The 17,355-nt window shown below is 36.5% G+C and overlaps 1 protein-coding gene across 14 annotated transcripts in view; it reads right to left on the minus strand.

Annotated features, from left to right (window-relative positions):
- Window positions 1–17,355, minus strand: part of SLC4A10 (solute carrier family 4 member 10) — a 329,883-nt gene that overhangs the window by 213,279 nt on the left and 99,249 nt on the right. For 5 of the 14 annotated variants that reach the window (XM_032637995.1, XM_032637996.1, XM_032637992.1 and 2 more), the window contains exon 2: window positions 13,231–13,366. The exons of the other annotated variants lie outside the window; for them this stretch is intronic. In XM_032637995.1, the coding sequence (XP_032493886.1) occupies window positions 13,231–13,311 (81 nt within the window). In that variant the 5' untranslated portion in view covers window positions 13,312–13,366. The remainder of the gene's footprint in view (window positions 1–13,230; window positions 13,367–17,355) is intronic. 14 annotated transcript variants of the gene reach the window in all.

Genomic DNA, 17,355 nt, shown 5'->3' on the forward strand with positions numbered 1-17,355 from the left:
GGCCATCATCAAAAAATCTAGAAACAGGGCTTCCCTGGTGGTGCAGTGGTTGAGAGTATGCCTGCCGATGCAGGGGACACGGGTTCGTGTTCCGGTCTGGGAAGATCCCACATGCTATGGAGCGGCTGGGCCCGTGAGCCATGGCCGCTGAGCCTGTGTGTCCGGAGCCTGTGCTCCGCAACGGGAGAGGCCACAACAGTGAGAGGTCCGCGTACCACAAAAAAAAAAAAAAAAAAAAAAAAAAAAATCTAGAAACAATAAATGCTGGAGAGGGTGTGAAGAAAAGGGAACCCTCTTGCACTGTTGATGAGAATGTAAATTGATACAGCCACTATGGAGAACAGTATGGAGTTTCCTTAAAAAACTAAAAATAGAACTACCATATGACCTAGCAGTACCACTACTCAGGCATATACCCTGAGAAAACCATAATTCAAACAGATACATTTACCACAATATTCACTGCAGCACTATTTTCAATAGCCAGAACATGGAAACAAACTAAATGTCCATCGACAGATGAATGGATAAAGAAGATGTGGCACATGTATACAATGGAATATTACTCAGCCATAAAGGGAACGAAATTATTTGTAGTGAGGTGGATGAACCTACAGTCTGTCATACAGAGTGAAGTAATTCAGAAAGAGGAAAACAAATACCGTACGCTAACACATATATATGGAATCTAGAAAAATGGTACTGATGAACCTAGTGGTAGGGCAGGAATAAAGGTGACAATGTTGAGAACAGACTTGAGGACACAGGGCAGGAAGTGGAGGCTGGGACGTAGTGAGAGAGTAGCATTGACATATATACACTACCAAATATAAAATAGATAGTGGGAAGTTGCTACATAGCACAGGGAGATCAGCCTGGTGTTTGTGACACCCTAGAGGGGTGGGATAGGGAGGGGAGGGTGGGAGGGAGGCTCAAGAGGGAGGGGATGTGGGGATATATGTATGCATATAGCTGATTCACTTTGTTGTACAGCAGAAATGAACACAGCATTGTAAAGCAATTATACTCCAATAAAGATGCATAAAAAAATAGCCAGTATGCACGTTATCTCCATGTATGTTTTTACACTGTTACCACATATGTAAATATCCACAAAAACATGGTGTATTATTTTGCAAGTTTGAAAATAGTATGTAAAAGTTGTATCACAATTAAAAAAAAAGAAATATATTTGATTAATCTCCTCCTCTACTTAGTATCTAAAAGAAACAGCCAAAACTAATTTATAGCTAGTCTTATACTATAAACAGCTCTCATTTATATAATTCATGCTATCAATAGGCACTAAGATAAGAGGAAGCAGAGTGGTGCCTAAGAAAATCTCTAAAACCAGACCTCCAGGGTTCATATCCAGTTATGTCACTTACTACTTACTTAGCCATGTGACTTTGCGCAAGTTCTTTGTGCCTCATATGCAAAATAGGGATTGTAAATAAAAATAATTATATATGTAAATTAATTCATTATTGAATCATATGGTATTTGTCTTTCTGTCTGACTTATTTCACTTAGCATAATGCCCTCAAGTTCCACCCATGTTGTTGCAAATGGCAAGAGTTCATTTCATTCTTTTTTTATGGTTGAATAATATTCCACTGCCTATACAATACATACACCACATTTTCTTTATCTGTTCATCTGTCAATGAACACTTAGGTTGTTTCCATATCTTGGCTATTGTAAATAACACTGCAATGAACATTAGGATGGAGATATATATATATAGATAGATAGATAGATAGATAGATCTATATATATTTATCTATATGGATATATATCTTTCTGAGTTAGTGCTTTTGTTTTCTTTGGATAAATACCCAGAAGTGTAATTGCTGGATCATTTGGTAGTTCTCTTTTTGAGGAGTCTCAATAGTGGCTGCCCCAATTTACATTCCCACCAACAGTGCATAGGGGTTCCCTTTTCTCCACACCCTCTCAAACACTTGTCATTTCTTGGCTTTTTGAAAACAGCCATTCTAACAGGTGTGAGGTGATGTCTCATTGTGGTTTTCATTTGCATTTCCCTGATAATTAATGAGCATCTTTTTATGTACCTGTTGGCTGTCCACATATTTTCTTTGGAAAAAATGTCTATTCAGGTGCTCTGCCCATTTTTTAATAGGATTTTTTTTTGCTATTGAGTTGTATGAGTTCTTTACATATTTTAGATATTAACCTCTTATCAGATATATGACATGCAAATATTTTCTCCCATTCAGTAGGTTGCCTCTTCATTTTGTTGATGGTTTCCTTTGCTATGAAGCAGCCTTTTAATTTGATGTGTTCCACTTGTTTATTTTTGCTTTTGTTACCTTTGTTTTTGATATCAAATCCAAAAAAACATTGGCCTCTTTTTTTTTTTTCTCAGTACGCGGGCCTCTCACTGTTGTGGCCTCTCCCGTTGCGGAGCACAGGCTCTGGACGTTTCCCCTCTCCAGTCTACTGCTGGAGTAGAGGTGGGATATTTGTCTAGTTGACTGAAGTAAAGGAGAAAGATGATCCGGAAATGTGACTGAATTTTAATTCAATACTTTTTACTTTAGTAGCTTGATTCTCTCTTTGAGAGGTATCTGGTGCCTTTCAGGATGCTTCAGTATAAATTGTGTTGGTTCTCAGCTTTTGCCAATGCTAGTTTACAATTCTGTTTTCTCAGTTAGCCAAGGCACTTGACATTTTCCTTCTGCTTTTTTGCTCACAAAATTTTGTCACTGTTTTTTTTCCCTCTCCCATTTTCCCCACCTAATTTAGTTTTGGTATAGAGAAAAGGTTAGAAATACCATTAATTGTCTCTTTAATAGGATTTTGGGAGAAAGGAAATGTAGCTGGGTGTATTCTACCTGGTAGTTATACCTAAAGTCTCCTGATTTTCCTTCATCTTTCCTACATTTTCAGAAAATATCTACCAGGGTAATATTTTCTTCTTGCTATTATTCTACTGTTAATATTTATTCTGCTATTATTATAGTTCATTGTAACTATTACCACATTTTCTAATCTCCAGTTCACAGCAAACAACCTTTGAATGAGCTTCAGAAACGTTTTTGCTGCTTTAAAACATAATTCAGTATTCTTAAATTTATATAACATAATCCATTCTTTGAGTTAATATTTACTAATAATTTAACATGTGCCAGAATCTGTACTAGCAGTGGGAATACTGAATTATAAGACACACTTGCCTTCTAGAATTTTACGTTCTATGGGAGAAGACATACAAGTAGGTGTTTTTTCAAATGTTATACATGTTAAATGTTATACCAGAAGTAGGCTTAGCATCCTAAGGGATATATAAATGACCACCTAATCCCAGTAACTGATGCTTAAACTGGGTCTTAAAGGAAAAACAGGATTATCAAGGTGAATAAGAAGAGCATTCCAGGCAAATGATGGCATAGCTTGTACAAAAGCATGATGGTATCAACAACTTCAAAGAATATAGATTCCCACTCTTTATAATTTAACAGTTTATTTTCTTTAGACATCTCAAATGATTACAAAATCCTGGTGAGGAAAGCATTAACACTATTACTTTTGCATTAACATATATTAAAAGCATTAACATACTTTTTTGTATGAGGAAACTGAGATACATTCAAGCTTTACAGTAAGCCAATAGCAGAGATAAAACTAGAACTAAAATTCTAGTTTTCTGATTGCTGGCTAAATGGTCAATCATTGGATAATTTTAACTCTACATTCTGAAACTGTTAGTCCCTTCGCTGTCTGATTTTTCTCAATGTTGCATACAATTGCAATAATAATAATAAGTAATATTGTAAGGCTTACAACCTGCCAGGTGCAGTGCAAGAACTTTACATACTGTTACTCATTAAAAATCTTCAAAACGGTTGAATATTCTGAGACTTAAAGAGGCTAAGAAACTTTCCCAGGAACCCTTAGCTACTAAGAGGCAGAGGCGGGGTTTGAAGGCAGGTCAATACTCTTTTTTATTTTTAATATTTATTTATTTATATTTGGCTGCACTGGGTCTTCATTGCTGCGCGGGGGCTTTCTCTAGTTGGGGCGAGCGGGGGCTACTCTTCTTTGTGGTGCGCGGGCTTCTCATTGTCGTGGCTTCTCTTGTTGCCAAGCACGGGCTCTAGGTGCACGGGCTTCAGTAGTTGTGGCACACAAGCTCAGTAGTTGTGGCTTGCGGGCTCTAGAGCACAGGCTCAGTAGTTGTGGCTCACGGGCTTAGTTGCTCCATGGCATGTGGGATCTTCCCGGACCAGGGATCGAACCCGTGTTCCCTGCACTGGCAAGAGATTCTTAACCACTGTGTCACCAGGGAAGTTCCGGCAGGTCAATACTCTTAATCAATATGCTATACTGCAACGATATTATATTAGTTAAGTATAAAATCTAAAATTCCTTAATTTAACTTTTAAACACTTCAAAGTCTGGTCCAATCCTGCTTATACACCTCAGCTACCATGAATTCCTAATGGTGTCCAAAGTGACCTAGGCCATATGTTTCCATGAACATTTCATACTCATTACCCATTTTGATATTCAACAAAAATTTATTAAGTAGTTACAGTGTGCCAGGAACAATATTAGTGCTGGCTTGAAAAAAGTAAAAGACACTAACTTTGCCTTTAAGCAGTTCACAGTCAAGACAGGAAAATCAATGACTTCAGTACAGCATGTATTGTGCTTCATTTCGGGTAAATACTAGGATTCAGAAGAAGATATAGAAAAAACACCTAATTCACTCTGAAGAGATGAGGGGATGTTTCAAAAGGAGGTAATGCTTAATCTAAATAAATCTTGAGATATAAGAGAGAGTCAGCCAGGCAAAAACAAGAGAAATGAGGGACCAAAGGCATTATAGGCAGAGAACAGCATTTTAAAAGATTTGAGAGAGGCTGTCTTTCTCTAACTAGTAGAATTTAGACTAAGTTTAACTAAAAATGGCTAAGTTTAAATGTCACTTCCTCATTCCTCAAAAAATTAAAAATAGAGCTACCATATGATCTAGCAGTACCGCTTCTGGGTATTTGAAGGAAATAAAATAACTATCTCAAAGAGATGTCTGCACTCCCATGTTCGTTGCCATATTATTGACGATATCCAAAATATGGAAACAACCTAAGTGTACTTCAATAGATGAATGAATAAAATAAATGTAGTGGAATATTATTTAGCCATGAGAAAGAAGGAAATCCTGCCATTTGCAACAACATGGATGGACCTTGAGGACATTATGCTAAGTGAAATAAGTCACACAGGGAAAGATAAATATTGTATGTTCTCAATTATCTGAACTCCGAAAATTATCATGAAGGTAATGGGGAGCCTTAGAATGAGTTTAAGTAGGCAAATGCCTGTTCTTGGTTTCCATTTTAGAAAGAATACTCTGGTAGCTGAGGAGTGAATAGGTTGTTTTGGAGATGAGCAATAGGAAGAAAAAAGAAATACCAATTAAGAAGTGACTACAGTAGTCCAAATGAGAAATGAACGTGAACTTACATTGAGATCAAGACAATGGGGAATGGAAAGAAAAGGTAAATTTTGGACTACTTGGAAGAAAGAATCTACATAACTTAGTGAGTAATTGGACCTATGGTTGGATTAAAAAGTTGAAAATTATTACTAGGTCATCATGCTAGGAAAGACAAAGAGGTTTTGAAGATAAAATAATGTTTTGCTTGGGGCATACCAAGTTTGAGATATTGATGAGATAAATGAGCAGAGATGCAGTCTGGAACACTAGATAGAGGTTAAGATGTAGATTTAAGCTATAGATTTGCAATTCACCACCATGTAAAGCAGCATTTCTCAATTTTGGCAGCCCATCAGATTCACTTGGAAAGCTTTTTGTAAATATAGAAGCCTGGGCTAAAAACCCATAGACTTTTTTTAGTACTTCTGAAATAAGCCTGGGGCATCAATGTTTTTAAAAATTTGATTTTGATGCATAATTACAATTAAGAATCACTGATGGGTAATTTAAGTCATGAGCATAGATTAGATTTATGGTTTTCAAACAGCACATTGCACCAATTAGGGGAGATTTAGAAGCAATTATCAGAAAGATTGTGATAATAATAACAACAACTATAATTTATTACCTATGGTAGAAACTGTGCTAAAGACTTTATACATGTTATTTGTAGTGGAAGAGAAATCAAAAAGAATGTGTCAGATGAAAGTCAACACAGCTCTTACATGAAGTCTTCCACAGCACTTTCAGTTTATCTTGATGTCTCTCATCTCAACTTGGTATTTAGAATATACGAACTTATACAAGGCTATCTAGTATCTAATTTGAATGTATATAACCTTAAGCAGTATAACACAGTGGTTAAGAGCAAGAGCTGTACAGCTAGACCTCCTGGTTTAAACCCCATATCATCCTATCCTTTGCTGGCAATTTTGATCTTAGGCAAGTTGTTTAGTTTCTTTTTAGTATACTGTATATGATTAAAGTATAATGTGTGTGTATGTATACATACATATGTACTACATATGTGTGTGTTTGTGTGTGTATGTATTTTATATTTATATACATATACAGGTGATACTTTACATATACTATAATGTAAATTCCTTGAAGGGGTGGATTTGTTTTATATCTTGTTTATCTTTTGTAGCTTTCTCCTCAACTTTACCTAGTCCAGTGGGGAGTAATTATAATAACTAATATTTGTTAAGATAGTCACTGTTTGAAGCAATTTACTTACATTAATTCATTGATTCAATTGATTTTCATTACAAGCCTAGAGATTAGCATATTAGTACCCTCATTTTACAGATGACTATATTGAGAAAGAGAGGTGAAGTAATATTACTAAAATAAATACTGTCTGCAAGTGGAGGATATGGGGTCTAAGGAAGCAAATCCAGCTCTATTAACTTGAGCTCTTAACTACTGTGCTCTACTGCCTCCCTCCATACTACACAATAGACTCAATAAATTATTATGAGTTTGAATAAAATTTGAAAGAAAGGAATGGCTAGAAATAGATGGTATCCATTTATATGCAGCACATTTTGCAATGTACTTCACTGAAACTAGGTTCTGTTGCCTTTTATAAAGAGAAGTTTGATAAAAGAATATTCAATTACCTTTTTAACTTACTTATATTCCTGTATTATCATTTTTAAAAAAGGATTGGAATAAGGAAAGGATCATTTCAGTAAATGTCTTTTATCTGTTTTCTAAGGTAAAAAGTGTTTAAAAGTTTTAAAGCAACCCAAAGCCCAATGTTCTCCAAAGTTTCTCCCAGAAATGGATCTATGATTTTAAAGTAAGTGTTGAGAACTTATTGGGCCCCTACCATATGTATGGTTATTTCCCAGGCAATGTGAAGTCACAGGATTAATAAAAACAACTTCACAAGAACTTCTAGAAAAATGGGTTTTTCAAATAATGCAGACTTCTACAGAAAGAAACAGTACTCTCAATTATATGGATCTGCTATTGCTCTAAATAAAGGGCCGGAAGAGCAATTCTGTCTGGTTTCATTTTTACTCACACTTGTGGAATTCCATTCGTTTATTTCTGACATACTTTATATGGATAATGTACTAAATGAGAGGATTCAATTCCAATTTTTTCACAATTCCCATGCACAAATATCATCCTCCTGATAACAAAAGTCACATCCCAGATGTCACACCTAAAGGAAACCTGCTCTTGGATGTTACCGAGCTTTTTTACTAACCTCACACAATACTGATTAAATTCTGGTGTGTGGAGTAGAAGATTTAAAGGTGATATTAAAGGTATTAGCAATGACAGTTTACTTTATCATTGCTATATTAACAAAGAGCAAAGCTTAAATATCCCTTTAACTTCCATGGTTATAAATAGCAATTTCTCCTTCCCATTTTTCCTAAGACAAAGTCCTTATTATCCAAATATTCACCATAGTGACATGCATATTCACTGTATTAAAATGATCCCTCTGGATTGTCCTTGGTCTAGGAAATGTCAAAAATAAAGCCAAAGCTAAATCTGATTACCTACCAATAAAATAGAGTTTACATCAGGGACAAGCAGGAGGTCTCTTAGGATCTGAAATGTAGGACTTTTGAGTGGTTGTGGATAGACTGAGAAATGCTCTCACGTGCAACTTTGATAGAGAATTTTATTAAAATCCTTCATTTTGCTTCTACCCCCTACCTTGTCTACTAACTACTAAATCTACTCAGGAATTTAATTTTCATTTTCAAAGTCTCAAGAGAGTTAGAGCTCTGAAAATGACTGCAAAATATAGGTAGTGTTCTTTTGTTTTTTATTTTATTTTCTCCCAAGAATAAGTAGTTCAGCACAGAAATGTTCTCAGTTTAGTAATCATAATCTAACACTCAAGATTCTGCATTATCTGGTCCCAACAAATCTTTCCTGTGATAGTTTGAATTACCCCAACAGGTTATAAGCCAAAATGAACTATTCTCTACTACTCAAACATATTATTTGCTTTCTGTCTCCCAACTTTTACTCATGTTGTTTCCTCTGCCCAAAATGACCTTTTCCCTATCTTGGCCACTCTTCAAGGTCTAACTCAGATGCTACCTTACCATACTTCCCCAACTCCCCATCTAGCTTCTCTTCTTCTCTCCCTGCTCAGCTTGAAATATTCTGCCCACTGAACTCAAAGCAGAATAATTTATGCTTCATTCATATCTCTTTTGAATCTCTGTGGCACTCACTGCTTTCCACATTCTGTTATAGTTACTTGTATTTAGTGCTTACAATTCTCTACCTATGAATTCCTGAAGGCAGGCACCCATTGGTCTTTATATCCTTGCCCAGTACTGTGCTTACTGGAACACTGTAGGGTTTTGTATGTTTGGGTTTTTGTTTGTTTTAACAAATTGCATTGTGCTAAGATTTGATTGACTGTGTGCCAATTTGGGGAAATAGCTGCACATTGAGAAAATTGCTCAAGAAAAGAGAACTAAAATGCAAAAATGTCACAAAATGTAACACTTAAGATTATTTAAGATTTAGATTTCATCCAAATATCAAATTACGCACGTACTTAGGAGCTTGGCAATTTTTAAGCAAATTGATGTTTTTACATCAAATAACACCAGCAATTCAAAATAGTATACTCTATCAAATAGGAACTTGAATTGTCTTATTCATATATAGCATTGTATTTATAGCATATTTCATTTTAGTCTTTCATCTAGAATAAAAATTTTCATTAACAAATAAAATTACTAGGGACTTTCCTGGTGGCACAGTGGTTAAGAATCCGCCTGCCAATGCAGGGGACACGGATTTGAGCCCTGGTCCGGGAAGATCCCACATGACACGGAGCAACTAAGCCCATGCACCACAACTACTGAGCCTGCGCTCTAGAGCCCGCGCTCCGCAACAAGAGAAGCCACCGCAATGAGAAGCCCGCGCAGTGCAACGAAGAGTAGCCCCTGCTCACGGCAAGTAGAAAAAGCCCGCGTGCAGCAATGAAGACCCAACACAGCCATAAATAAATAAATAATAATTTTTTAAATTACTAAAACAAGCTGAGTATAATTTTCAGTGAAGTTTCTGTCAAAGACATTTTTTATGATTTAAAAAATAGATTATTAAACCTAAGCTATATAACTTGTTTATTATTTTATTTAAACCTTGATTTTACTCCTTAATTTTAATCTCCAACTGTTACTAAAGAAGACCTGACATTGTTGTTAAGTTTTCCCAAAGACCCAGTAATTTTCCTCTAATGAAGTAGTTGGTAAAATATAGGGAAGCAAAGGATCTATACACATAGGATCTTAATAGAAGTTTAAATCAGGCTAGTAAGCAGGTGCAAAAAAATTTTAAACAAAATTTTTCATCAACTCACAATTCTTATAGTCAGTCAATGTTAGAAATTAGTCAGATGTAGCATGTTTTTCTTGTTTGCATTTTTATAACCATCTTTATTTCAGTGTACCACGTGTTTTTGACTGAATTTCTTACTTGATAAGAAGAGTGAAGGAGAGAGATCAAAATTAGATTCATGATGACCATTACCAATAGCCCATCCTAGCTCTAAGAGTGTACATAATAATGTCTGCCAATAAATAATGTTGGCAGTAATGTGCTTAGTATATACCAGTACTCTTAGAGGTACTTTATATACATTAACTTGCTTGATCTTCACAACTCTTTGAGGTAGGCACCATTACTATCCCTATATCACATCTGAGGAAACTGACACCCAGAAAGGTTCAATAACTTGCCTATGATCATACAGCTGGTAAGCGGTGTAGCTAAGATTTGAACCTAGTGAACACGGAAGTCTGGATGCTTAACTACCATACTATACAAATCAGAAGAACTTGTAAATCAATTTTCTATTGCTCTAATCCAAGAAAACAGGCACTACTGAGCAGCATGCGTCAGTCTAGGATTCTAGGGAAACAAGGTTTCTGTATCTGCTCTACCCACCTCCCTGCTACTTTCAGCCAGCACACTGATACGAAAGAGAAGAGAGTAGCACTTGGATGTCTAACAGCCAGCTGGTTAAGGTCTACTTCCCTACTAGCTCCTCCCAGTCTTCTTCCTCAGAGCCTAAGGTGAATTCTATCCTCCCCAGCTTATTCAAAGTACTCCATAAATGACCTACCTAGCATTAAACACTCCAAGCTTGTTACTCCTTATTTCCAAAGTTTACTCCCTACTAAATCAAAACCCCCTTCCATAATACATAATGACCTATGCCTAGCCTGGAATTATACTGGATTGGTCACATCCCTGTTTTGAGCTGATTCTTGGGGTCCCTGCTTCTGCCTCCTGCCAATGGGTTAGATCTCCCTTCACTCTCAAATTGAAAACTATGGCTTATAAAACTTACAATGTTATTTTATTTATTCACAGTTTATAATGCCCTAATAAAAAGAATTTAATGTGTTATAAAAGAAGGTAATGCAGTTATCAAAATTATAAAATGCTTGATTATACAGTTCGACCCAATCTTTTATTTCTCTAATATCAAGAGATTTACATGAGGAAAAAAAAATTATATGTAACTCATCCTAAGATTCACCAATTTATAAATTAAATTAAAACTGACTGTAGCATATCACTTTTGAAAAGTCAATTCAAAATGTGAACATAGCTCATTATGTACATTTTCTCATAATCTTGAAAGCAGGAAACAACTCTTTCTTTTCTGTATTCTCCTCACACCAAATACAGTATTGTGCAAATGATCATATTTCACAATTACTCAAATTACTCAAATAGTTGTTTACAATTGCACAATTACTCAAATAGTTGTTTACAGACAGCTTACCTTCAGAAACCTTTACAATATATAATGAAACGCATGTATAAAATGGTACAGATAGAGGCAACTATTGCAAAAAAAGATGACCAATTGTTACTGAGCAGATGTACAATCAAGTTCACCATTCAAAAGGTCAAGATCATCTTGCTGTACAGGAGAAAGGTTGACATTACATTAAATGTCTGTGACATTTTAATCAATCTTAACTTTTTAATGTTATATATTTTGACATAGCAACAGGGAGAAATTTTTCTCCACTTTGTAAAAGAAATAACTCTAAGACAGTAATTTTTTTCACCTTACAGAATTATTGAGATATCCTCATTTAAGTGCCAATGAAGAAGGTAACTAAGAATTTTTATGGTTTGGTTCTCTTGAAAGGTCACAAATACAGTGAAAAATCTAGCAGAATGTTGTGAAACCAATACCTAGAGGAATCCCAAAGCAATGCCAAGAAACAGAATGTACTCATAGTGACTAATACATGCAAATACTGGAAATAAATTCTAACAGATTAAACAGGTTTTGTAGCAACTAAAAGGTATATTCAAATCATTCCAAAATTAATCAAGCTTAAGAATATGGCAGTCTTCCCTGCTAATAAGAATCTAAGCTGACTAAGTAGCCTGAATAACATATAAATTATAGCCAATATCAGTAGGTATAATTTTTAGTGTGCTTTTAATTAAAAAGGAGAAACTGACCCCTTAACTGAATCAAATCACTGTTTCAGACTTCCACTTCAGTCTTTTGATAAATATATTCATATTTAATACATCATTTTACCCTGATGAGCCATTAACTTCTAATCAAGCTATGGAATCACGAAGACAAAACTATCTTTCTGCTGAGAAATGCTGCAACATTTTCTCTCTTTTTGCTCGTTTAATATGGAATGCCTTGTCAAGAATCTGCCAAGTCCCCTAATACTGAGGCAGAAATATTATAACATAAAAAAATACAATAAATTTCCTTCAAAATCTGAATGTCAAACAGAGGCACAGTTTCTTACCCAAGCCTGTAATTCTGAGGACATGCTATAACAAACAAAACTAAATGTGATAGGGAAAAATGGTTTAAAATAAATAGCAGAGTTTCAGCATAAAATAGATATATAAATCCAAATTCTTTGCTGTGATGATTTTCTACTCTTTGTAGTTAACATGTTTAATGTAGTCAAGTCTTTTCATTGAGAAAATGAAAGTAAACAAATGTAGAATATCTCTGGGTCAAAAACATTAAACAGGCTTATATGTCACCAGATTTCTGTGTAAAAAACCAAACCGAAACAAAAAACAGATTTATCATCTACTTTAATCTGTAAGTAATACCTTAGAAGATCTCTACACTAAGAGGACAGAGAGCATAATTATTTCAATAGATCTGAGAAATGATTTAAAGTAATGCCTTCTAAAACAGTTTAGATACTGAAATACAAATTTCAGGAAAATAGCTCAGATGCTGATAAACATGATTCTACTCATCACACTTGGGTTGCTGTGTGGTTGCACAGTACAATGGTAGCAACATCTATTTCTATGCTTAAGTAATCCCAGATAAAAAATTTTAATATGTCACTATATACAAGCAGCTAGCTATGGTGTATCCTTATAAGTTTGAACAATTTATGCTATTTTCATCATTTGAAATAAAAGATGCAATTTTACTGTATTCAGGTTTAATCTGGAAAAATCTGTAGAGCCCAAAACCTTGCCCTTAATCACATACAAAGAATCTATTTCCTTACCTCCCACTTCCCCATAAAAAGCTACAGTAAACACAAACTTAAACACACACACATTTCTAAAATTCATATTGTTTAATTGGTGTCTAGTACTATAAATATTACTTGTTCAAATAGCCTAAGGAAAATCTAATAATAAACAATTACATTAATATGTTGTAAATGACTAAGAGCTAGAAAAAGCAATAACTCTACAATCTAATGGTATAATCATAATTCATGACGTCATACCTGATGACTTAGAGATTGAAAAGGCTCACAGGTTCCAGACTGCATAACCTTTCTATTTCCAGAGACACCTAAAGATTGCATTTCCTGTCTTACAAAAGATAATCACAGCATTCTCTATGTCTCAGCATCTTCAAGGCTAGTGAAGAAAACATCAAACAGCAGATCTGTCCATCAGTATCTGTTTAAGTCATCATGAAGATATCAGATCTCATATGCTATTTATCATCTCCCTTTTGCAGTTACAAACACTGCGTATTAAGGGAGGATGACACAGTTGTATTTGCTGAAGCTGCTAATGCTGTCTGAAAACAGTAAGCTTACTGCTTAGAGCAATTCTGCATCATCCAAACAGAGAGTGAACCACGTCTTTCAGATTTCCCACTTCTGATAATATAAAGATTTCACATGCCAAGGAAAGTTTGATTTTTTTTGTCATTCCTTTAAAAATAAGCAACATTCTATTTAATTAAGTGTCTAATGTATCTTTTGCAAATGCCATGTTAAAATGTTAGTTCATAATTATTAGGCAGTTTTCTCCATATATAACTAAGCTTTAATGATTTAACAAGCAAAATTATACTCTAAAAAAGGACTCTTCCCTCCAAACCATGTGTATCGTCACTCATCCAACCCATCAAAATTGGAAGTCCCTAAAAATGATGAGTTTTTATTCTGGCAATCTTTGATAATTGTGTATAACAGTAGATAGATAAATAGGTAAATGCATATTCACTTTTTTAACTCTCCTGAACTTCATTTATATTTCATATTCTTCAGAACAACATGCTTCAAATCAAAATAGCTTTTACACTATTATAAAAGGTATATCTCCTACAGAGTTTAATATGTAAAAGACAACATGCTATTATCAAATTCCAAAACTGCATGGTTAAATCTAAATCTAGGAATTAAACCTACATTATTGGCATTTTTATTGTGATTTTTCATTGCATCTTATTTGTGTTCATCAGGGTTCTTGTAATGCTTTCTTTTCCACAAAAGAGTAGAATCAAGGAATTTAAAGATTAATAAAGTAATCTGATAATAGAAAACCAATATCCTCTAAAATTATAAATGTAAATACTTTCTCTTTACCATGTGATAAAAGATTATGTTTTAGAAATAAAACAAAAACTAAAATTATAATATATTTAATTGAATGCAAAATTGGGACACCAAGTACAATATATTACCCTAAAACACTCTTCACATTATGTATAGCCTGAATTAATGGATATTTTCTTTATATACCTATGAATGCTTTATTTATATACCTGTGATATAAACTAAATGAAATTTAATGATAGCTAAAGTGCTATACAGAAAATGTTTCAGGTAAGTGTAGACTAATTACAAACCAGTATAAATTTCCACTCACAACATTTGATGAGCATAATTTGTATTATCATGGAGACTAGTCAAAATGGGTCTTAAAAATTGGGCTTCTTTAAGAGGCTTAGGGGTAGGGGCATAAGGGAGATGTTGGTCAAAAGTACAAACTTCCAGTTATAAGATGAGTAAGTTCTAGAGATCTAACCAGGATAGTGATTATAGTTAATAATATTGTATTATATACTTAAAAGTTACACGATGGTGGTAATTATTTTGCAATATATAAGTGTATCAAATTAACATGTCGTACACCTTAAACTTACACAATGTTATATGTCAGTTATATCTCAGTAAATCTAGGGGAAATTATTATACCTTAAATATATCCAATTTTTATTTGTAGAAAGAAATTAGTCTTCTTTAGTAGCCTCTAACTTCTTTATTGCCTCTAACTGCACATGTTCAAAGGGTTTGGTATTTTGGCAGACCTGAATGGAAAATCATATGTAGGCAAATATGATTTATATATGCAATATTTACTCTCTTTTTGTAAACAAAATAAGTACTCATTCTTTAAGAGCTATCTTAACATCTATCTCCCTTTCTATATTTATTTCTTCATGTAGAAAATATTAAACATGTTCTATGTGTCAGATACTGTGCTAGAATATCTGTGACAACATAAGATATGCCATCACAAAAGCAGATAATTAAACAAGTATGTTTTGCTATGACAGAAAATTAAGAGGTGATATAAGAGTGATAGCAGGGCATCTGACCCTAATCTAGGGCTCAGAAAAGATCTTCCTAAGGAAGTACTGTTAAAACTGAGAAGATCCTGAGCAGATCATATTCAATTAATGCTAAATACAGCATGGTTCGACCATAAAGTTTAAGTAGGACACAGGGAAGAGACGAGGCTAAAAGGGTAAGCCAAGGTCTAATCACAGGACTCTTCAGAAGCCATTTAAAGAGTATGGGCTTAATCTTCAGGGGAATGTTAATCTATCAACACAATCATTCTTGTAGTTTAAGATTATTCTGGCTATGGTAGAGAATCAATCAAGTAAAATAAAACTGGAGAGAGACAAGTTATAAAATTTGGGGTAGGAGATAATGATGGCCTGAACCAAAGTGGTGGCAGTAGGAATGAAGGGAAATCGATAGACACCAGATATACTTTTTAGTTAGAAGGAATGGGATTTGGGGACTAAATGTAAGAAATGAGGTAAAGAGAAATGTCAGGGGGACCTTGAAGATGGCGGAAGAGTAAGACGCGGAGATCGCCTTCCTCCCCACGGATACACCAGAAATACATCCACACGTGGAACAACTCCTACAGAACTCCTACTGAAGGCTGGCAGAAGACCTCAGACCTCCCAAAAGGCAAGAAACTCCCCACGTAACTGGGTAGGGCAAAAGAAAAAACAGAGACAAAAGAATAAGGACGGCACCTGCACCAGTGGGAGGGAGCTGTGAAGGAGGAAAAGTTTCCACACACTAGGAAGCCCCTCCGCGGGCGGAGACTGCGGGAGGCAGAGGGGGGAGCTTCGGGACCGCGGAGTAGTGCACAGCGACGGGTGCGGAGGGCAAAGCGGGGAGATTCCTGCACAGACGATCGGTGCTGACCGGCACTCACCAGCCCGAGTGGCTTGTCTGCTCACCCGCCGGGGCGGGCGGGGCTGCGAGCTGAGGCTCGGGTTTTGGTTTTGGACGGAGCTCAGGGAGAGGACTGGGGTTGGCGGCTTGAACATAGCCTGAAGGGGTTAGTGCACCACGACTAGCCGGGAGGGAGTTCGGGAAAAGCCTGCACCGGCCGAAGAGGCAAGAGACTTTTTCTTCCCTCTTTGTTTCTTGGAGCGCGAGGAGAGGGGTTTAAGAGCGCTGCTTAAAGGAACTCCAGAGACGGGCGCGAGCCGCGGCTAAAAGCGCGAACCCCAGAGACGGGCGCGAGCCGCGGCTGAGGGCGCGAGCCCCCCGAGACGGGCGCGAGCCGCGGCTAAAACCGCGGACCCCAGAGACGGGCGGGAGACGCTAAGGCTGCTGCTGCCGCCACCAAGGGGCCTGTGTGCGAGCACAGGTCACTCTCCACACCCCTCTTCCGCGGAGCCTGTGCAGCCCGCCACTGCCAGGTTCCCGGGATCCAGGGACAACTTCCCCGGGAGTACGCACGGCGGGTCTCAGGCTGGTGCAACATCACGCCGGCCTCTGCCGCAACGTCACGCTGCCTCTGCAGCCGCAGGCCCGCCCCGCACGTAGTGCCCCTCCTACCCCCATCCCCCAACCCCCGGCCTGAGTGAGCCGGAGGCCCCGAATCAGCGGCTCCTTTAACCCCGTCCTGTCTGAGCGAAAAAACAGACGCCCTCCAGCGACCTACACGCAGAGACAGGGCCAAATCCAAAGCTGAGCTCCTGTGAGCTGTGAGAACAAAGAAGAGAAAGGGAAATCTCTCCCAGCAGCCACAGAAGCAGCGGATTAAAGCTCCACAATCAACTTGATATACCCTGCATCTGTGGAATACCTGAATAGACAAGGAATGATCCCAAATTGAAGAGGTGGAATTTAGGAGCGAGATCTATGATTTTTTTCCCTTTTCCTCTTTTTGTGAATGTGTACGTGTATGCTTCTGTGTGAGATCCTGTCTGTATACTCTTGCTTCCACCATTTGTCCTAGGGCTCTATCCGTCCATGACTTTTTTTTAAAAATTCTTTTTCTTAATAATTAAGTTTAATTGTAATAACTTTATTGTACTTTACCTTCGTTCTTTCTTTCCTTCCTTCCTTCCCTCCTTT

The sequence above is a fragment of the Phocoena sinus genome, chromosome 7, assembly GCF_008692025.1.
Source record: "Phocoena sinus isolate mPhoSin1 chromosome 7, mPhoSin1.pri, whole genome shotgun sequence".
In the NCBI taxonomy this organism is placed as follows: domain Eukaryota; kingdom Metazoa; phylum Chordata; class Mammalia; order Artiodactyla; family Phocoenidae; genus Phocoena; species Phocoena sinus.